Source organism: Mytilus galloprovincialis, chromosome 6 (assembly GCF_965363235.1).
Source record: "Mytilus galloprovincialis chromosome 6, xbMytGall1.hap1.1, whole genome shotgun sequence".
Taxonomy (NCBI): domain Eukaryota; kingdom Metazoa; phylum Mollusca; class Bivalvia; order Mytilida; family Mytilidae; genus Mytilus; species Mytilus galloprovincialis.
This window is the reverse complement of record NC_134843.1, coordinates 56,811,932-56,836,504: the sequence shown is the minus strand read 5'-3', so window position 1 is coordinate 56,836,504 and position 24,573 is coordinate 56,811,932. Positions and strand designations below refer to the sequence as shown.

At 31.6% G+C, this 24,573-nt stretch overlaps 1 protein-coding gene and 1 long non-coding RNA gene across 2 annotated transcripts; both read right to left on the bottom strand.

Moving 5' to 3' along the window:
- Nucleotides 1-3,207: 3,207 nt before the first annotated feature.
- Nucleotides 3,208-24,183, bottom strand: LOC143079934 (perlucin-like protein). Its single transcript, XM_076255559.1, has 5 exons — nucleotides 24,060-24,183; nucleotides 23,592-23,689; nucleotides 22,413-22,494; nucleotides 19,781-20,016; nucleotides 3,208-3,302 (listed from the first exon to the last, which is right to left on the bottom strand). The coding sequence occupies exons 1-5, from the start codon at nucleotides 24,181-24,183 to the stop codon at nucleotides 3,273-3,275; spliced, it is 570 nt and encodes a 189-aa protein (XP_076111674.1). The 3' UTR covers nucleotides 3,208-3,272.
- Nucleotides 16,560-19,259, bottom strand: LOC143078218 (uncharacterized). The gene is made up of 3 exons (XR_012979111.1): nucleotides 19,105-19,259; nucleotides 17,991-18,058; nucleotides 16,560-17,568 (listed from the first exon to the last, which is right to left on the bottom strand). It is a non-coding gene; the product is annotated as an uncharacterized LOC143078218 (long non-coding RNA).
- Nucleotides 24,184-24,573: the final 390 nt, after the last annotated feature.

The following is a 24,573-nucleotide window of genomic DNA, read 5'->3' as shown; positions in this document are numbered from 1 at the left end:
AATGCATCTGAGTCAAGTGATTAAAATTATATACCTATATAGAGTTATTTTCTTTCAGAACGATAGGTCATTCTTTCGAAGAATCAACCCGGACGATACCAAGTTTCAATGAAATATGCTTCAAGGCATAAAATAATGACATATGTAAGGTCATTGTTTTCCTTGATAAAATGCAAACTATAATTTACTTAAACATTTAATTCGTTTGATAGCTTGTTGTTGCGATTGGGGAATTTATTTTTTCATATTCCATCTTTGATAGATTTAGGGCAGAAACAATCCTTTCCTCCGTATATTAGACTGAAATAGAAAAAAAAATCGCCATTGACGCGCATTTTAACTTTCGAAGCAAATAATGTGAAATTTTGTTAATTTGAAAGAAGTTTGAACATATACATTCGCATTCGGACTTTTTAATGCCCATTTAATTAGGTGTGTGAATTTTTTTTAATAAGGTTATGAGGCAATGTGGTGTATAGAGTAGAAAAATCAAAACTTTGAACAGATTCGATTTGTTTGATTTTTGATTTTTTTGGTGTTTTAACGCCACTTTTAAGCACCGCTTTTGGGCTATTTCGTGGCGGCCATTTTTATTGGTGGAGGAAGCCGGAGTGCCCGAAAAAACCACCGACCTTCGATAGGAAAACTGACAATCCTTGTCAATTAATATTGGAGTCAGTGCACCCGCACGAGCGGGGTTCGAACTCACAATCTCAGTGTTGACTGGCTAGTGATTACAGTAGTAACTACTTAGACCACTCGGCCACCGAGGCCTCGAACAGATTCGAAATCACCAATATAAGCATGCAATTTATTAAGTACTTCCAACGAATTTTTGACAACCCAAAAGTAATTAATTCCACTATTTTCAAAGGCCTTATTTTAACAATTTATTATCAGGTTTGTGATTGTACCAAGTGAACTTGTAAGTATAATAGATAGTTTAGTAGTGGAACAATGGCCTGAAGATGAAATAAATCTATATTTGTATGGTGTGTTGTGCAGCTTCGGAAGCCAGTACATAGTTGGAACTTTCGTTGTATTTGGTTTTGCTTGTAAAGAAGTAGCTAAGAGTTTATGTTTGTTACAGATGTCATTTTCCGTAAATGGAGTCAGTTGGAATGTTGGTGAATTAGTGATTTCCTTTTGCAGAACCTCAATGTAAAATTTACGTCAAACAATAATGATATTATTAGCAGCCTTATCAACCGGGACAAACACAATCAAAGTACTGAAGTACTGAACATCGGATGACCGCAAGTTCTTGTGGATGGTCACAAGCACTTGTCTCAGAAAAAAATCTCATCTCTATACCTGAAAGTGTGTTAATGTACAGAGATATATTTTTTTTCTGAGACAAGTTCGTGCGTGGATGATGAATAAATGACAGCGAATTCATCGTAACCGTAATAAGTGATACAAATCAGTTTACTCTGGTTTGTTGTTCTATGTTATATTAATATTTGTATATAACAGTTACTGTACATGTATATATAATGTTCATCCATTTGTATATCATTCTATTCTACTATTCTAATAATAGTGCAGTGCAAGTGCATGGTGGACACTCTTCTGTAATAATTCGATTTTTCTAATAAATTTGATTTGAGTAGGCATTCATATTTTCCCGCAAAACGTTCTTGAGATATTCTATCGCATGCTTTAACACAATTTTTCTGTACGTGTGCATAGATATTAATGATTTTTTTTACTTATATATATATTTCTAACGACAAAACATTTTCAAATTATTCAATTTATGTTCTAAAAAAATATTTTTATGAGTATTCATTGAAGAAATGAATTTATAACAAGCGATAAGGAATGATATTTTGCACTCGATCATGTCCGCGTATTTATACGATCGGTAACCAGTCAAACACGAAAGTCAAATATCTGTGGCAACAATACAGTGAATGCCCTCACGGTCATCGCGATGTAAATTTTATTACGTGGCGATGTCTTTTAGCTTATTTTTGATATGAGGAATAAGGCTATTATAGTTGTTGTTAGGAGTGAAATGTTCTTTAAAATGTGGAATACGAATATCATCTATGTTCATTACTGAATTGAAAAAAAGAATCTAAAGATTTGTTGTCAGCTTTTTCTCGCTTTATCCATTCTGAGCAGTAATTACGTAGTGAGTCGTTGATGATGTTACGACACTCATTCCAATTAATAATTGACGGGGGACGATATTTAGGTCCTTAACTGAGGAATGATTCCAACTCACGGTCATGAACAATGTTAAGGTCTCCTGTTCTCGCTCGGACACACACTCCATTATCTAGTATATTATAAGAGCATATACCTGAAGCGAAGGGAGGCGCTCTACTGTCTGCACACGGCACTAAAGACAAACTTTGTAAAAAATAAAATTGAGAATGGAAATGGGGAAGGTGTCAAAGAAACAACAACCCGACCAAACAGCAGAAAACAGCCGACGGCCACCGACGGGTTTTCAACACAGCGAGAGAATCCCGTACCCGGAGGCGGGCTTTGGATGGCCCCTAAACACAATGTGTACTAGTTCAATGAAAATGGACGTCACACTAAACTCCAACACATATAAATGAACTAAAATTAAAAAAACATACATGACTAACAAAGGCCAGAGGCTCCTGACTTAGAACAGGCGCAAAAATGCGGCGAGGTTAAACATGTTTTGTGAGATCTCAACCCTCCCCCTATACCTCTAGCCTATACAGAATAAACAAACACACATTAAAATTTAATTTAGACGAAGACCGAGTTCGATGTCAGAAAAGGTAATTTAAGAAACTAAGCAAAATGACAATGATACATAAATTAACAAGGGACTACTAGCAGTTACTGACATGCCAGCTCCAGACCTCGATTAAACTGGATTTTTTTCTTGTTGTAGAACACATCTCGGGATGTCAGGATTGATCAAACGATTAGCCATACATTCGATCAAACCTGACACCCTTCGGTGTGGTGTGTTCTACGACAAGAAAAACCTTAAAATATGCATTATCTATAACTTAACCGTGTTATTATAGTATATTATGAAGTCATCAAACAACCGTACCGAAACTTTCCTGGTACCTATTTCAGAGGTATTTAATTGTATATGTTTACCATGCTGATTTGTAAATATGGCACTTTAGTAGTAAGGAAAGTTATACTTTATATATGACTGTTAATACACTGTTAATGCTAATGAGATATAATGAAAAACTAAAATTCGGATTACATGTTTTTAATGAAACAAACAAAATAATCTAGCTTCCACTGGCTGCTTGTCTATCTCATCCTTTGTTCGGACGGCAGTTGGATCCCTATAGAAAAAGAAGAAAAAACATAATAAGTCTTTATATATTTCTAAGTGCAGTTGCATCGTGATTCGATTTCTTTATTATATTTTACTTTATGATCACGTGTTTAGCTCACTTCCGCACATCCAATGAGTCATTTGACAGCGCTAGCAATTTAAATATATAAATGATGCATATAATGATTAGGAGACGATATCGATTGAGTTTATATTTATGTCAATTTTATAAGAAGCAGTCAGGTTATGAGGGTTGTACTTTTTTTTTTATCTATACACTGCCTGGCAAAAGCAGTAATTGCGTAATGCTCAAAAATTAATTTGAGTGGGAAAATATCAGTGGTTGCCATGGTAACGGACACTCTTTTTGGGGGTAGTTAAGCGTAGTAAAACCTTTGAAAAATCAGCTAAATCACTACAATTCAGAGCCTGATTATGAATAGAATCAAACTTTTTTCAGAAACATTGATATAACTCGGTTTAAGCACAACTTTAATCAAGATTGAAATTCAATCAAATTTTTAGATTTTTTGTAAAAAGATTACCACAAAATTAAAATGCATATTTTCAACATTTCTGAATCATGGATTTTTGTGAAATTATCAAATTTTCTCGTGTGTTTTTCTGAAATGTGCAAATGTGTACAGCACAGTATTTGCAGAATATAGCAGTTTAAGAACTTAAACATGTTAAATATCCTCAATTGTTTCCAAACCGATAAGAAAAAACATTAAAGCTATTACTCTTAATTACCATCATTAAGTGTTGCTGACTTCAATAGTTACCATGGAAACAAACATTATCCAAAGCAACATCCATTCAAAAGATGTATAAATTGAACTTTATGTACAAAACTACATATGTAGAGGGTATTTAATTTTCGAATGGGAATATGACTGCAAGCTTTGCTTCACTCAGTATTTTCTGTGCTTTGACAGAAGGTTCAACAAATTTGATTTATAATGTAGCATTTGGGTTGTAGGGTTGGGAAGGGGGACGGTAGTTTTTTTAAAATCTTTCATAGATCCTTGAAAAAATAATTGCTGCAACGTTTGGTCGGATTTTGTTCACAGTTCCTAATCTGATAATTAATTTACGAAAGTTTAACAGAGTATGAACTTCATGGGATTGAAATAGCCCAACCTGACTTATGGTAAGGCAACATAAATATTGTCCTTTACCAGTTTAAGAAAATCCTTAATTGTCTAGGGCAATAACTCACACACACGCCTGAGATGTAATCCCATCAGCAAGAACGACAAACTTGACTTTTAAGACATAATCATAAGCTTACATATATACCAAAAATAGAATCATTTGGTCAAAGCATTACCAAACTGAAACTTAAGTGTGATGGACAGACGGACAGATCAATTGAACACATATCAAGTCGGTGGGAACTAAAAAAATGAATAGTCGATTGGACATCGGTGATATCAGAAGTCCAGTAATGTTAATTATTAACATATCAGTAACAACTCCTGTGTTGTACTATTATTCCGCAATTGGAATTTCGGATCTCCGATATACACAATGCTTATTATCACAAGAGATCAAGTTTGAATGTTTGTGGTGTCACTTTAAACGTTTCCGAGTTACAATGTATGCCTATTTTAAAATGGTAAAATTGATGAATTTTCATTTCCATTCTCCAATTTTAGTTTACTAAGATCAAGTACAAAGTTGGGTAGCGTCGCTTTTACCGTTCTGTCCTTTTATAACTTTATATGATATGCAAGCGAGAGCATCATGGACACATTCCTCGTTTATTTTGTTCTTTAAAACTTTTATAGGAAATGAAGGCTTCAGATCGAATACAATGCGATTTCAGTTATAATTGATATTCCCAAGTGGCATAACTCATTAAAAATATTGGATCAGCACCTTTTTTTTAAGTGTCAAAGACATTGCTGTCAAAAATTATGATTTAAGCTTCATGAAATTTTGGCAAAAATTGTACACATGAGAGCACTAACAATGCAATTTTCCATATTATTAATGTTTCCAAAGGGCACCACTCTTTTAAAGATAATTATCTGCACTAATTGTCGAACTTGTACAAGACATTGCTGATATAAACCTATGATATAAGTTTCCTAAAAATCAGATTTAACACGTGGGATCGTTAACAAGTCCAGAAAGACGGACTGTTGCCCGGTATTTCTATGGGGACAATAACCATATCTTAAACTTGTGAATGGTATGTACACTTTGCTACCACTTAATGTAAGAGAGTAAGATCAGAATGTCTCAGTTGGATGTACTGTTTGTAGAATTGTTACCTCCTTGATGTTCACTTCATATGTGGCACCAACATGGTCAAATCCTACCAGCGACCTTAGGCGTTTGTTGGGCCACTTTGCGACCTGACGTCTCATTTAAAAGTACCTAATATTTTAGAAATGTTCAAAACCGAGAAACAGATCAGTTTAAAACTATATAGTTTGCCTAAAATGGCATAGATAACAGAAGAAATTTCTAAAAGTGACCATGTGATCTTAGAGGAACCGTTCTGGAGCCCTTTCTTTTCCTTTAATACATACCATATAATATGGTCGACTTTTCATGTTCTACTTTATTTTTTAAACTAACCCAGCAAAAGCAAATATATTACCTTTTCTCCTATCATATTTTATAGGACGAAAACGCAAAAACGCAAAGTCGAAAATGCGAGAAAAAGAAACGAAGTCGAATACACGAAAACGTGAAATGGTTTCACTTCTTGATTTCGCGTTTTCGACTTTGCGATTTCGCGTTTTCATGTTTTCATGTCAAGTACTGCCTCATTCTGTCAATTATTCTGTATCTTTATTATAGGCAACCGTATGGCTTTTAGTAATGAATAAAAACACAATACCATATAGTCTGCTGTAAAAGGACCCGACATATAAAAAATATGAAACAATTTAACTGAGAAAACTAAGGCCTGATGTATAACAAAACAATTTATGAAAAACAAATATGATTTATATAGACAATTGATATTGGAATTAGACAGCTTTACTGAAAATTGGTTTAATCCTAAAAGGTAAATCTCTTTAAATAAGTATATATATTATTATCATTATTACATAAGTACTAAGTACTCGTTGTAAAAATTAATAGTTCTTGAAAATGATATAATCCAGTCAGGTTATCTTCAAATTATGAATCATAATCCAGTCAAACAAAAGATACAAAATTATTGAAAAAAATCTGGAAGTCGAAAACGGGAAATTAAGAAGTGAGACCATTACGCGTTTGCGTGTTTACAACTTCTAGTTTTCGCGATTTCGACTTCAAGTTTTCGCGTTTTAAATCTATAAAATATAAAGGCGAAATCGCGAAAACGCGAAATGGTCTTAACTAGCCACCACATACACAGGCACTTGTCTCTGAAAAAAAAATCCTATATAACTTAACATGCTTAATATTAAGACATATTGGATTTTTTCAGAGACAAGTGCCTGTGAACATAGATTATGTCTTGCTTGCTTTGCAACAGAATAAAAAAAAAAAAAGACTGCCATAATAAAAAAAAACAACACTCTGAAACTAAAAGAAACGAATAAAAAACAAGATTTTAGATTTTATGAAAAATTCAAATTTAATTCTACTACGGTATGGACAGTCCGAAGAGCAAATTGACAAACGCGCAGATCGAACCCACAATCATGTCCCAAGTAATCGTAAGCGAATCAAAATGACCAAAACGAAACTGTCAGGTTCACTTAATCAGACATGCAAGCTGTTTCAAGTTATTCATCATAAACATGTGACATCTGCTCATAAATTCAACATCTTACAAAAGAAACAATCATATGTGTCCATAAAACACCATGATATTCAACATCTTACCAAAGAAACAATCATCTGTGTCCATAAAACACCATGTTCCGCTCGACCAATCATAACAAAATTATGTCCATATGCGTTAAATGGAGGTTTAAATCGTAATTTGGCATCAAGTTTATTTTACAGGATCACATTTCTATTTTTAGTGAACCATATTTGTAATATAATTTTGAAAAGTGTACACCATAACGAACATGTGTACTTAGTTTCGAGTTAATATGGTTACAACTGGACATCTGATAGCTACCATGGCCAATTGACTTCTTTTATTTATTTTTTTTAGTCCCCACCGACTTTATTGGTTTTCTCTTGGTCTGTACTTCCATCTGTCCGTCCGTGTCACTTCAGTTTGGAAATACTTTGACCAAATGATTCTATTTGTGGTTTGTAAGCTTATATTTATATGTGAGAAATGGCAAAATCAAAAGCTCAAACACATCAAACGAATGGATAACAACTGTCATATTTCTGACTTAGTACAGGCATTTTCTTATGTTAAAAATATGGTGGATATTATACATGTAGCTAGCTAAACCTCTCAATTTTCCATATAAGAATCTATGAAAGATTTAAACAAAAACTACCCCCCACAAAATGCCACATTGTATATATTCAATTTTTTTAACCTTCTCAAAGAGCAAAGACAGGACTGAAACAAAGCATAGCATGCAGTTATATTCCCATTAGAAAATTGAACATCATTTACATATGTAATGTTTAACATAAAATTCCATTATATATTTATTTTTATTGGATGTTGTTATGGGTGATATTTGTTTCAATGGCAACTGAATACATCATGAAAAGTGACTTTATAAAATGTTTTCTCTAATTCGTTTTCAATTTAAACCTTTCTTGACCCATTGTTTGAAAAACAATTAATCAACAAGTGGTTGCTGATGATATCAGTAGATGATTGGTTTTAGTTAAAAGGTCACTCCGATAATCCAATTGTACCAACGTAAGAATATACACAAATAAACACCATGGACCATGTAATGAGACTGTATAAATTGTTTTCTCTAAATCAATGTACATGTAACCCTTTCCGAACCCGTTGTATAAAAAAGTAATCAACGTGTGGTTGCCGATGATCTCAGAAGTTGATTGAACGTGTTTAAGGGTCATAACCTTAATCAGCTCACTGGATGAATAAAAATGTACTTACATGTGTTAATGAAATTTTTATGGAATGTGGAAGGAACTTGAAGGGGATTTTTGTTTATAAAAAATGAAAAAAAATTCGATAATTATTAGAGAAACATATTCCTTCATAGTAACCCGTTGATTATCTGATGTATCAAATCTCGATATTTAAATTATCAATTTTTGCAAGTTCTCGCCAAAGCTCAGACATTAGGATTCGATAATTTAGCTATCACAAATGGATAAATCTGATAATTCACTGGTACCACTGTAAGAATCTATATATAAACACCATTCAAATTGAATGTAAAAACTGTTATAATCACCATGAAATGAGATTAAATATAAAATAACATTCATTGTTATCTGGCCCACGAATAGCTATTTAGATAGGGACTACATAAAATTGCATGCCCTGTTACAATGTATCATCACCATGAAAAGGGACTGCATCAAGTTACATTCTCGATTATAAACACAATGAATATTGATTGCATAAAATAACATGCCCTTTTATCAACAGCATGAAAAATTACAGCATAGAATTATATTTCATTTTATCTACACAATGAAACGTACGTGTCAGCTTAAAAAGAGGAAGACGATAGCAAATGGACAATCATAAACCTAAGATGAAGAAAACAGAAAATACCATGGCCAAAAAGGAAAAAGGACGAAAAGCAAACCACGGTCTACAAAACACTGCACAGAAACGAGACTGAGGGTTACCCCAAATGTTTCGGAATGTTAAACAGATACAGATTCACCAGTTACAACCAATTAATCATCACAAGTAAAATGTAAATGATAAGTCGCATTCGATGATGTCACACTGAAGACAAATAAGACGGGTTTGTGGCTACGACAATGAGTACTTACTTTGTTATTAACGTCATGAAAAAGAACTGCAATATAGTGTATTTGTCATAACTTACATTAATAATGGAACTCCTTCCCGAAGTGAGCTTGATAGTAGGAAATTTGAATGTTGGGTAAAAATATATCAGCCACTTATTGTCTAAATAATGCAATAGGTTTAATGTAGGATATTTTAATACAAAATGTCTTGTATAACGCTGATTGGAATATAAATGAGGATTGATATCAAACCTAGCAGAGAATCGAACATATTTCGACACAAGAAAAGAAATAAACAATTAAAAACCAATTGTTCTAATTGGTTCAGAGAACAATTGAAGGTCTTTCTACCAGTAAGGATCTATTTTGATATGAAATATTCAAATTTGGTTTTAAAATATTAATTTCTGCGTCAAATGACAGCTTATTGTAAGGTAATTCCAAATGTCGCAACTAACACTTGTGTGAAAATATTTTGTCGATATCTTATAAGATTTCTGAAAATGAGAGATAACAAGCCAAAATCAAAATTTTGAACATGACCTTGACCTTTGACCTTGACCTTATTTTCATTTTTTTGAACCAAGGACCTCAAATCAAAAGACCCTAGGCCTCTATCACTTATGGTTTTCCAGCTAGAAATACATTTCAGTTATATCAAATAAAAAAGGGGAAATAACTCTCATATGGAGTCTCCGGATAGCTTCGGTCAAAATTGATCAAATTTGCCTGAGGATATAACGAGCAATTTGGTAAAATAAATTTGTCGGTTTCTTATACGGTTGCGACATATAAGTAATAATAAGAAAAACAGTGTTCGAGGAGATAACTCTTACATGGAAAAGAATTTAGTTACGCGATGTCAGTTTCAAAACGCGGGTATGTTAATGCTGTATTTTCAAAAAAATGAAAAAATGATACTTAAATTTCAACTTTTAATAAAAAGACTTTTTGACTCATTTATAGTGTAATTTGTTATATTTTTTAGTTTTGCTAGTATGTTGACAATATATATTTTCGTTTTCAAAAATAACATTCTCAAATTATCACGTGATTATCACGTGACACTCAAAATCTATTTATAAACGTGAAAACAGTAAACTCAAAAGTGCTAGCGTGTAGACACTCTTTTTTTTCTAAGTATTGTTATCTGTGGATAGCTTATATACTAAAGTATTAGAAAAGTGCTACTCGCTTCCTTTGAATAAAAAGATTAATTAAATAAACGGAGATTTTCGACTGAATTGCGCCAAAAATACTATGACCTTCAGATATAACATCGTTTAACACTTAAACTGTATAAACAACAAGAACCGAGTAGCAGTTTTCGTAAATTATTAATATTCAGCTTTCTGTACGTTCATTTGAATCGAAATTTCATCATTTCTACACGCTAGCACTTTTGAGTCAAAGTTAACTTGTTTCACAAGTTTTCGGGTCCGTCATTGTTTACAAACGCACAAGTGACTTTCAAAGGGAAGTAATTCTGTAATAAGAAATAAAAATTTCAGTCATCGGGAAATTGTTGCTGATCTTTATTTAAATGTACGTTTTGTTGCATTTTCTCCATAACCAATTTATTTAATAAAAGAAACAAAGTATATAAATATATATTTTACTCGGAGAATAGATCAGAATGATTATAATTACACATCGGCTTGGTATGAATACCCCTTTTCTTTCTGTTTGGTATTTTTTGGCAAAAAAATTATGTATTGAATTTTTCTACGGACACTGTAGCTTTATAATATCTACCAATAAAACATGACCTCCGTGTATTCGCACAACAGTGTGGGAAGTGTTGTTAAACACCATTCAATCAATCAGATAGTTCTTTGAATTGTGTTTTCTATTTTGTCAGATGAGGTGCCTCTCATGTTTGGGTTTTGCCTCTTGTAACAGTGTAAACTGTCAGAGTGTACAATAAAATCTTGAATCTTGCTCATTCTTCCTGAATCATACAGACCCATACACTGTATACATCATTCAATCGTTGGTTACAGTGGCAATCACACCATATAGTAATGACAACTTGGAATATATATATATTCAATGTCCTGCTTATTTTTCTCTCAATAAATCTAATTACCACATGATAGAAAACATAGTTTAAGAAAAATAGATGTTGATTTCATAGAAAAAAAAAAACTTATGATGGTCAGTAAGTATGGGACTATTAAATCAATTTATACCAAAGTCCAAGAGCTAATGGAAATTTAATTATAAATCAAATCCTGCAACATTTTTATCACACATTCCCTTTACACCATGTACACATTCAATGAACATTCTGTGTCTCATTCAAGCATACTTAAAACTCCAGAATATGTATTTATTCTATGTATGTATATATGTACCATTATCTCTGTAACTTAAATTTGTATTTAGTTTATGAGAATAAAATATTCCAAAACTGCAGAATATTTTCTTTTACAGCTTATTTCCTAAAGCTTGTAGAGCAAAAGTTTGGTTGGCTTGCTTGTTTTGTTTGTATAAACATTTACCCAAGCTTAAAGCACTTAAGATTGTCATCTTTAAACAATAAATATAGGCAAACTTAAACCTGTAAATATTATAGTTAAATTCAATTGGATGTTATTTAAATTATCATTGTACAATATACAAACAAAGCAAGCAAGGTAACCAAAGTCTTGCTCTACATGCAATAGGAAAATAGCTGTAATCTGTGCCTTCTTTTTAAGGTACAGGAAAAAAGAAATATAAGTATATATAGGGTGTAAAGTTTTTTAAAGAATATATAATTTTGCAGGGTAAAGAAAAGATGTTATTTGATTAAAAAAAATAGATAAAAATTCTTTTAACAACTAATTGCCCCCCCCCCCCCCCTCAGTTCAGACCCCAATTTATGTATCTGAGGCCTAAATCTATATAAATTAGAAAAATCATGAACTTGGACAACTGTTTTAATTATCTTTATTTTATTTATATCAATATAATAATATATTATCTTTTACAATTGCAATGCTAACCATCAATAAGGTGTTTATTTTTAATGATAAACAGCATAAAACTAGCAGACATCAGTTTAAACCATGTTGAAAAGTTAAAGTTATAATATTTATCATCTTTTTAAGCTTCATGTAATTAGATAATTGAATTAATATTGAAAATTGCTCTTCAATAAGCATTATGAGGATTTCTTTTTGTCGAGTATCAAGTATCGAGTAACAAAAAGTGAGTATCGAGCTATAAAAAGTGAGTATCGAGTTACAAAAAGCGAGTAGCGAGTAACAAAAAGTGAGTAGCGAGTTATAAAAAGTGAGTATCGAGTTATAAAAAGTGAGTAGCGAGTTATAAAAAGTGAGTAGCGAGTAACAAAAAGTGAGTAGCGAGTTATAAAAAGTGAGTAGCGAGTTATAAACAGTGAGTAGCGAGTAACAAAAACCGAGTATCGAGTTATAAAAAGTGAGTAGCGAGTAACAAAAAGCGAGTATCGAGTTATAAAAAGTGAGTATCGAGTTATAAAAAGTGAGTAGCGAGTAACAAAAGGTACTTATCATTTTTATATCAGCGCATCATAGTTCATTGCAAAGGATATTCATTTTAATTCATTAATTTAAATTGATATATTTTGTTTGCCATTTTGAAAGAACTAATGTTAAAGTAATATACTAAAATACATATCATTCTTATAAATGCAGTACGACTGTGCAAGACCCCCATGTGTGTTTAAGTTTGCTTACGCCATTTCGTTGTGTCACAGCCAACTACCTTACCCCTAGATGATCATGTGTCTATATTAAACTATAAACAGAGACATCTTTATTAAAATAGTACGTCAGCTTGAAATTTCCAATTAGTATAAAAAAATAATGAAAATAATAGTGAAAACCTATCTGTAAAATACACCTTTTCTTTACAATTAAGGAACTGAAAATAGATACAAGGAAAGAATTTTACTTTTCAAATTAAATTTTGAATTTGTAAACTTATGACAAAGTTTATAATATGTTATCCTCAATTGGAACTTTAAATAGTAATTTTTGGATTCAAAACCTATGGCTGTAATTTTTGCTCTAGTAATGATATAGGTGATGAATTTCATTACTTGTTCCATTGTGAAAGAATACTTTTATAACCATACCATAACGCTTGTTTGGAGATGAATTAAAATTGAGAATGGAAATGGGGAATGTGTCAAAGAGACAACAACCCGACCAAAGAACAGACAACAGCAGAAGGTCACAAACAGGTCTTCAATGCAGAGCGAAATTCCCAGACCAGGAGGCGTCGTTCAGCTGGCCCATAAACAAATATCTATACATGTACTACATGAACTAGTTCATTGCTAATGAACACCATACTCAACTCCTAATTGTACACAAGAAACAAAAATTAAAAATAATACAAGTCTAATTAGTATTCTTCTTGACATGCTAGTGCTTTGTATTAGAAAACGAAACAACATAACTCCGGGGAGGACTGAGGCTATAATTTCAATTTGTATATTGGTGTTTGAATAAAAGATTTTTCATAATTACACTTTGTATTTTTATGAATAAATTTACAAATTAGCTAATTATGGGAATATTTATCAAAACGTTAAGTAATAATCCAGGAAACAGACACTATATCTGTATTAGTTTTGTTAAAAAATGCATATTAATATTGGTAGTAAGGACCTACATGTAGTTCTTAATTGAGATCCTCATCAGATATCCCTGGCCATATATTTTCCTTTTTGTCATATAAAGAAATGCTCGAATTTAATATGTACGTACGGGAAACAAGGAACATTATCCCCAGACAAAAAAAAAAATGATTCTAAATACATAGATATAGGAAAATGTGGTTTATGAGTGCAATGAGACAGACTCTCCATCCAAGTAACAATTTATAGAGGTAAATCATTGTAGGTAAAAAAAAAACAGCCTTCAACACGGAGCCTTGGTTCACACCGAACAACAAGCTACACGTTCATAAAAGATGAATTTTATTACAAAGGATAATCATCATGAATTATACTGGAATTGTCCTTTGACCTCACTGATATTAATATGTTTATGTGTTGATCTGTGATGGGTATATATGTTAATGAAATCCTTCACCGAATACGGGACCACAATATTACTAGTGGTAGACCCCAATATTCAACAGTCTTCAATTTCGACCAAATATGGGCTGTCAAAAAAAAAAAATGCTAACATTCCAATTTTCAATAACAGTTAACAGCAAATATATTATCACAAAAACAGATAACAAAAACCCTAATAGTCCAATAACAGCTAACAATGAATAAGACAATAACAGCTAACAGCAAATATATTTTCAGAATAACAGATAACAAAGAATCAATTTGGCCCATAACAGCATAACAGTTAAACCCCTTGCTCCCCTCTTTGGTTGCCAATGAGACATATCTCCATCCATGACAAAATCTCTTCAATGTAAGCAATTATAGGTCACAGTACAGCCTTCAACGAGGGTGGTAAAGGGTTATTTTCGTGCAACGTTTTCGGCCTTTTTATTTCACGTGTTTTCGTGTTTTTGTGTTTTATTTCTCGTTTTCTCGTGTTTGGTTCGATGTGCGTGCTTCGTATTTCCCCTTATTTATTTTCCGTGTTTCGTGTCGGTGCTCTTAATTTCTCGTTCTTGCATTGTTCCGCATTTGATTAAAAAGTAAATTGGAACTAACTCAAAGTCAGTGAGTTATAGGGGTAAATTCAGTAAAAAATCTCCCATTGACTTTAATGCTAATCTATGTATGGAATTAAATTTATACCTGATTTACCTTTAGAAATTGGAAACTTTCATATAACATTCATGAAAGTACAAATGTAGCCCTATCTTTTGCACTAATAAAAACATAGGGTCATGCGGCATTTTTGGGCACTCACATGGCCTTGTTTACAAACAATGTAGATTCGCACTGAATTCCTAAACTGACCCCCATTACTTCATGACCCTGTAGTAAAAAAAATTAGTACATTCAGCATTTATTTTTTATTTTTTTTCAACTCTAGTTTTGATCCATCTGCCAAAAAATATTTATTACAAACATTATCTACCAATCAGAAGAGCATATGACTTCAGTGTTATACAGAAAGCTCTCCCCTAAATGGGCGGTCCCTGATGACGTATATTTATTTACTGAATTTACCCCTATAGTACCTTTTGAAACTTGTGTAATATAATAGAAATTTATGTATATTGTTACCACTCTACTTTCTATTGTATATGTATGCTATACATGTAATAGAGTCTATCATAATAAAATTTTTTTTCAAATCAGATGCAAGTAGCATAGGCTAGCCTAAAAAGTGACCACAAGGTCTTTATGTCCATTAACAATGAACGGCTGAGTAATAACTGCTGGTACTTTTTTTCTTAATATTTACGATTTTATTTCTCGTGCTTCGTTTTTCCCGATTTTTATTTTTCGTGCTACGTTTTTGCGATTTTTATTTCACGTGTTTCCGTGTTCAGTACCCCCCTTTACCACCCTCTTCAACATGGAGCATTGGCTTGTGCCGCAAAGTAAGCTGTAAACCCCCAACTTCACATGTAAAACAATTCAGATGAGATTAAACAACACCCAGATTTAAATACGAAATCATCAATGTTAAAACATGTATATGAATTACAGTAACAAGAGACAACAAAAATCATAGATTTCTTACTTGGAACAGGTAAGTTAGGAAACCGTATATATATTTAGGGAGGTTAAAAGTATGTGCAGGATCTGTCCCTTTCCTCTAACATAGAACAGTGGAATTACCGGTACAGCACAACATAAGAACAACCAAGTAAAACTCTGAAGAGAACAGCTTTAAAGTTTTAACTCATCGGGTCGATACTAAGCAAACTATAAACAAATAATCAGGTTAGATGACGAAATAAAAACATTTATCCTGATTTAGAGTAATTTATAAATAAAGTAAAACGACTATCCTTTGAAATGAATTCATATAAAATAGCAAGGTATCAAAGTGTATTGAAAGCCTTCAGAATTAGTAAGTAATGAAAAGGGAAACAAACCATGAGATGATCATCCGTTGAAAAACCAAAAATATAAATGGTAGCTTTTGTTACTCGATACTCACTTTTTATAACTCGATACTCGCTTTTTGTTACTCGTTACTCACTTTTTATAACTCGCTACTCGCTTTTTGTTACTCGCTACTCACTTTTTTTAACTCGATACTCACTTTTTATAACTCGATACTTGCTTTTTGTTACTCGCTACTCACTTTTATAACTCGATACTCGCTTTTTATAACTCGCTACTCACTTTTTGTTACTTGCTCCTCACTTTTTATAACTCGATACTCGCTTTTTGTTACTCGCTACTCACTTTTTATAACTCGATACTCACCTTTCATAACTTGATACTCGCTTTTTGCAACTTGATACTTGCTACTCGACTAAAAGTAAATGATTAATCTCAAGCATTATTTGGTACTTACTGAAAAGGTGGAGTGAATGTTTTTGTAAGGGAATATATGATCAGTGTCTAACAGAAAACCCTACAGGGCAATCTCAAAGTTGTTTCATTTAACCCAAGTAATCTAAAATATATATTCACTGATTGATTGATTTGAAATTGTGTATTAAATACAGCCAACATGACTAATTTTACTTCATGTGGTATGTTTTTCAATGTGTCACAACTTACCATCATAACCAAATAACATAGAATTTTTTGTTTTTTGTTATAAAACATGTTTCACAATCATAGAAATTAGGGAATGGGTGATCCTATTGATGAATCTATTTGCTAATTTGTATGTGAAAACATTTCATCATTCCTAACACTTTTGCTTTTGTTTCACATTATTATTAATAAACAATATTGATAATTTTGATTTAAATATTCCATGGAGCACAGCTAAATATACTTTATCCGCCGAATGAAATCACAATTTGTACACAGTGACACATTTATGAAGTAAAAGTTCAGTGAAACAACCTCTCCTCAGTGATCATATTAATTAGGACACAATATCACATACTATATGTTCTCCACTTTCTTATAAATTTTTCCTTCGTTGATCATGAACTAACACATGTTCCAGAATCATTGCAGTTAGTTATTCATTCATTTCAACATATTTCCTTTTGTTGAACCTGCTTTTTAATACAGCAGCAAATTTTTTTCTCACTTATTTTTAATACAGTCAATTAACTTCTACATTGTTCTAATTTGTATTCCTTTTAGCACAGTTAAAACAGTCTTGATTCCATTCATTTTGTCACACATATATATGTATAAGTAAAGAGTTGCCTTTTCAGGAAAATTAATTTTCTCTTTATCTCAATGTACAGGAATCTGATAATATGAAAATAATATCCTTGTTTGGGTTTCATTTGTTGATCTTCCTTTGAATGACAAGTGCAGTCCTTGAGTCTTATTCATTTTATCAAATGTGCTATTGTATTGGAAGTGGCCATTGTTTCTCATTCATCTTAAAATTCTGCAAAAAAAAAAGGATATTATTATACACAATATAATTAATTTATAAGCCCCATTGCTATATATATGCATAATATCTATTACTTCAATCAATGTACTTGATTTACATGCTCTTAATGTGGCCTGTTATTAATATTTTGAACATAAAAATTATCTTATTCTTATTCTGATACAAAAAGATAACTTCAATATAATCAAATTTTAGTAAGCTTACTAGCCTAAGCCCTTAGTATCAGCAGTGGTTGGTAAAACCAATAGTAAACTTACATGTTTGTAATAAAATAATTGCCATGTTTGTTTACTTTCTTAACACATAAATATAATAGACAGATTAATCTAAACTCATAAGCAATTAATTTCATATCACTTCATGTGACTATAAAATAAGTGTCAGTTACAATAATATAATATTTGAATGCTTACATGATAATGCAGACTTCCTACATGTCAAGTCACTTGGAAGCAGTAAAAAAAAACAGTGAATACAAATTCTGCAAAAGACAAATATAAAATTGCATAATCAAAACTTTAAAAGCAATAAACACACCAAAAGTTTTTTTTAAAACATCTAGGAAATAGGCAATAAAGGAGATATTTAAAAAAAAAGATTGATTGTTGGTTGCTTAACTTCCAGTGGCAAATATTTAAAAGACTGTTAGGTATTTAATCTGTATGATATTGAAATATTTACATCAATGTAGATTGACAAATTTTAAAGTCACTTATTTGTATTATAACATTTTAATAGTTATCAAGCAAATCCTACAAGTAATAAATAGTCTTAAAAATGTCAATTGAATGAAAGTGGTGATCAATTTAAAATTTTCATATCTTTAACTAAAAATTAAATTGGATAATAAATTAACTGAGATGAGCAAATTCTCTCATTTTGTAAAATCTCAGTAGCCTGTTAACTGAAATATGACTTATTAATAGTACATTTTATTTGTTTGTACATGCATTTATAAATTCTTTGTCTTTGTGTGACTGGTATTTTCTCATAAACTTAGAAATGATAATAGATATATAAATACTATTTGTGAAACAAATCCAAGTTTTATATTTATAAAATTCATGCTTAAATTACAAATTAAGTCAATTAAAAAAAAAACAATGTCATTCTTTGTTTAACATGTAAATACACCAACACTGCTCATTTGTGTGGGTGGTGTATAAAAGTATAAAAAAAATTGACTAAGCCTAAGGAGAGGTGGTACATTTCAATTCTCAATTTTATTTTTATGATAATATAGGGGGTGCACCCCTTACTACCAAAGTTAAGGAGCTATGTATACATAAATGAATAGTTTTAATTTATTGCATACACTAAACCAAGGGGGAATTAAATGGGGGGGGGGGGGGTATTGTTTCCGTTTAGCCAACTTTATTGTTTCATTGATTGATTCATAGGTCAAAGGTTATCGTCGTCGGTTATCAAAATAAATGAAGAATTATGAATGTTTTGATTCACTTCAACAAATTCAATAAGAAGAAATGGGTACCGATGATAAAGAGTTACAATTTACAACGTATTTACCTCAAAATGTATGCAAAATCCACCTTTCCATTGTGATTTCCATGTGCCGACTTCTTTGACAAGGTGCTCAACAGCTGATGATCATGAGTGTGACGTGACAAGCTAAACATTGACGTTGATGAATCTTAGTTTTTGGCGATTTTCTTACTCAAAACTGTAAGTGTTCAAGGGAACAACGGTAACGTTTGAAGATATTGTTAATGTCGCAATGATGTTGTCGAAAAACAACAAGTTGATAAATCTTTGATCTCGGTGTAGCCAAAAAATCACCACTCCATAGCAAATTCTCCCAACGTCCGATTTAGCCAATCAAAATTCGTATAGTTTCGAAAATGACGTAATAGATGAGATTTCGATGCAATCACCAAAAATCGTCAAAAATGATTTGAAACCGCATTAACCTACCCGCGAAGCGTATTTACTGTTTGATATCATATACTATATGTCTAAGCGACATCTTGCGAAACAAAATACAGCGAAGAAAAAAAAGTTGGCGGAAGAAAAAAAAATAATAATAATAATCAGAAGAAGAAATCAAAAAGGTCTTTCCACGGAAAGATGGAAAGACCTAATAATCAGATGAAGAAAAGCAGTTATAGGTCTTTCAACCGAAAAGGTTGAAAGACCTAGATATAGATATAAAAATTAGAACGGTCTTGTATAATTGTGAACTTACATATGAAGACTCACAGATGTACCCCATTTTATCAAAACTGCATGGAATATCATTCCATTGATACTGATAGGCTGACCAAAAATGACCACAGTCTTCATTGTTTCCATAATTGTCTGGTTGGCCTGGAAGCCACTGAGAAAAACGAACCTTAGAAGAGTCTTGAACCCATCTCCAGTCTCCTTCTTTGTTCAAGTCTGACGATCCCATCCAAGAGCCCCATTTGTGTTTAACCGATTCTGTTTTCGCCAATAATAATTGTATATTTTAGTAAATTTGTCAGTTTATAAAGTGCTGTAGCTATTTATGCAAATCAAAATGAACTCAGAAGTAAACACATAATATAGTGTTAAACCATTGTGGTGACGTTTTCCTATTCATTTACCGTGGATTCTTTTTTCTAGAATCAACGCTTCCTAAATCTGTCGCTGAAATGGACTCACCATATTATATTCTTTTGTTTCCTTTGTGTGTCTAATTTCATTAAGTTTGAATAGACTGATTTACTGATTTCTGTTCACTAATGGAATTGTTTTAAAAACTTACCTTTATTTTTTTGTGATTTCTATATGCCTTCACTGGGAATCGAACCCGTCCATAAATTCTGTTACGTGTTACTGACATCAACATATCGACGAAACCTCTGGGCTACCAATCGGTTACGATTTAGATGTCTATTTTATATATATATAAATAAATATATGAGATACATCGGTACAACAGACACACAGGGCTTGTACCTTTATATATACATAATAGGCAAACGTGTAGCATGAATTGGTAGCCGAGAGGTTTCATGGTTAAGATAATTAATAAAGATAAAAAAAATGGTTAAGATAAATGAGTTTCAGGTACGGACTTGTCTGTTTAGGTTCAAATCCCTGAATTCTCTTTGTTGTCCTTATTTTCTAGTTTTCCAGTTTTTGTTCTTATTTTGTATGTTATTGTGGATATTTTGTGTAATAAAAGCGAGTTTGGTAATTTATTATCGGATTATTTTTGGCTGTTCCACATGTTTGAAACAAAAATGATTACATTCTTTTTAGCCATTTTTGTTTTATAAATTAATATAATATGATTTCATCTGTTATATTACATAATTTTACAACTGTTAATTCGCAAATTCCTTTGCTAGAAAATCGTGATGTGCCTAGAATTAGGCTTTTTGTTAGAAATTTAGGAAACATACTTATTATATGCACTATATATATGTTCTTTGTCGGGTTGTTTTCTCTTTGACACATTCTCCATTTCCATTTTTATATCTTATTTTGTAAAAGCAGATAATATTCAGATGCCTCATAGTATGAAGATCTTTAAGGGCAGACATGTTGTGTTATAACAGATTTGTATTTTTTAACCATTTAATTGTGATATTTAATATATTGTAATCCATCGTTTGACACGATTACATGGTTATTTAAACTCACTTACAATACCTTCTAATTAACTTCTAAAGTATAGGCGTTAATTTTTAAAAGACATTAACACAATAGTTTAAGTTATAGATACAATGGATAAGCGTTGATTTGTGAAAAACAAACCATTCGCCCTCCGGGCTCATGGTTTCTTTTTCAAGAATCAACGCATAATCATTGTATCTATATCATAGAACTGTTTGTCTTTTTATTTTTTAGTCATGTCGTTGTCAGTTTATTTTCGATTTATGAGTTTGAATGTCCCTTTGGTATCTTTCGCCTCTTTTTTAAACCCGTTTCTACATTTCGGTGAAATAATAACTCTAATGAAAATAATAGCAATTATTATATAGTAATAATGTTTTAATATTGAATTTTTAACAGGTATTTCTAACAGAAGGTGTGCAACATGTGCTAAGATTGTTGATCAGCTTTAGTCATACAAAATGTAATATAATTCCCGGGAAAATTTCAAATAAAACATTAAAAAAGGTTCAAGCGTATTTTTCAGACTAAAAATTCTATTATGGCCGTTTCACAGATAAATACATTATTTCTTTGCATTGATATCATTTGTATACATTGAATTGATTCGTGCGAGAGAAAAAAAAAACGCAACAATATTTTCACGAATAATACTGGCGTTCCCTATAAATCAGAAGTTAGTAAATATATTATCAAACCAATTTTCATTGGATAAATAGTTTAACTAGCACTAGTATTATTATATGTTTTGGCGGGAAATTGTTCGGCCGAGTATGTAGTGAATCAAACAGAGAACACGGAAATATAGCTTTTATCTAGCTGGAGCACGGTAACAGTTTTCCTTTATTTACTGTACTGATTTGATCAACTGTTTTTATAAAGCTTTAGTAAAAGAGTTTTCTCCACTTTTATAATTTATTTCGATTTTGCCCTATTAGATGTTTGAAAAGCATTCTATCATACATGTGGGTTTGTGATATTTCTGAACTATAACTTGATATAAATACCATGTACATTGTACATTTTGGCAAGTTATTTGTTTATTAAGCATATAATCTTGTACAAATAACAAGGTACTTTCACTCTTTCCCTGAATTTTGTTTTTATTTTAAATTTTAAGATTTAATTTCACACACTTTGCCCGGCTATATTTTGTCATTTTTCTAATACATCTGCGTTCTAAAAATGTAACAGCATCTGTGTGTTTTGTCATAAGCATGAAATATACTAACTAGTAAGCATGTCAACAACCCATGAGTTTTCTGCTGAGTCTGTAATCTTCACAAGGTATCCTCCCATATTTTTACATTGTTTCTGAATTGACAGAAACAAAACATTATACCCTGAACAATAACAAAGCATGAAATCATTACTTTAAATTTGTTGCTTTTGACCAGTCAGATAACTCTCTAATCATGTCTATCTGCATACAATTAATCAAATATCTACAAGTATTACATTACTACGTATAATTTACAGAAAAAAAGAAAGATGAAAAATAGGACTCGAAACAAAATGGCAACTATTGTATTAGAAAAGCCTTTAGTTGTAATGGTAGTTAAATAACATTGATTTTTATAATGCTTCTTAGTATTCCGGAAACCAAGCACTACATAGCCAATACCTTTGCACGGGGTTATTTCTTTTAATCTAAAGCTATAAAAACATTTATATTTTAGAACTAAAATTAGGCATGTGGATGTTAAGAATGTCCACATGTGGAGCAGGACCTCTGCTCAGTCTTTAGTTTTCTATGTTGCATTTTGTGTACTATTGTTTGTAGTTGGTCTTTTTCCTTTTCAGCCATGGCGATGTCATTTTACATTTGATTTATGAGTTTTAAAGTCCATTTGGTATCTTTCGCCTCACTTTTGAGATGTGTCACCTGAACTCAGTATTTTCAATAGAAAAATATTGACCCAACACTAGATGAATGATTCGAACAGCTCTTGAATGGACCAGTTGCAAGGAAATTTGTGCATTATTTCCTTTATCTGCAATTCGTACATTTTCCTTTTGATCTTACTGCCTTATATCATGGACAGGACCTGATACTCAAAAATATTAGGTAATGACGTCACATAACGGTGTACTAACGTCGCGTGTCCATGTCCATTCGCGTGCATTTAACAGTGAAATGCACGTGACTTCATTCATAGAAGCGACAGATATCCCGATTGTACGCATAAAAATAGTTTTACTGATTTTTAAATTTTATTCTATATTCTCAACCAAAAAACATGCAATTAAGATAAATTACTGATGAAAAAAGAATTGCATTTAATTTTTAATACGGACTTCATTTGCTTGAATATCAGCTTTATCTCGCTTTATTTTTTTGCTGATAAAGGCAGTATAAAAAAAAATGAAATTTTTCAATATATGCAAGTATAAGTAAAGAAGTGACCTACTACAGCATCCTGCCAATTTTTACCATCAGGTGAAAAAAAATAACAGTGATCCTTATATTTTTTCCAACCGGGTGGACAATTCTCATTTGAACTGCATTCTGTTGAAATAAATATGATACGCATTATACCAAGAACTATGGCTCAATTTAAAAATTAACAACGCATATATAGTTAAAAAGAACCACTTTCAAATCATTGCTTTACTTGTTTCACTTTTGTTAAGGAAGACATTAGTATTAAATTATAAAAGTGAATTTTGGCGAATAGTAAACAAATTGAAACTTGTTTCGTTGAAATCTACGTTAAAAGACATTCCCCACCATATATGTTTTATACCTTACAAAAATAATTCAACATTTGATAAAGATGATATTATCTTTAAGAATTGTCAAATTAGTGCAAATTGAAGCTTTGCTTATTTCTATTAAACTTTGTCAAGTTCTCACAGTTAGGATTATGCTGATTTACCTTTCATCTTTTTTTCTATGGACTGAAGCATGCTGGATATCATTGATTTCTCTTTGGATATATCACACGAGTTTGACGCGATCATAGAAATACAACACAGAACCAGAATTGCAAAAAGGATCATCCTGTAACATAAAACTTCTCAAAAGATTTTTTTTTCAAATTAGGAAATCAATATACCGAGTCATATTTATGTTATCGAGGGCTAATATTTTAGCAGACAGGAACTATTTTTTGCAGGTGCAAATGTTATCAGTCACCCACTTTAAATTACTATCAAATATAATTATTGGAAAGCCCGAATTTGTGAACTTCTGCAATATAAATCAAAATATTAATAAAAGTACTTTATTTTGCTTTTGTTTTTGTATATAATGAGTTGCTGTAGGTTGGCATAGAACCAGTATAATTAATCTTTTTTACATTGTCCTCTACGTCAGGAAGTAAGCAAACATAAATTTAGATAGTATGAAATGCCTTATAGTGCCCGCTTAGCTTTTGCCAAATTTAGATT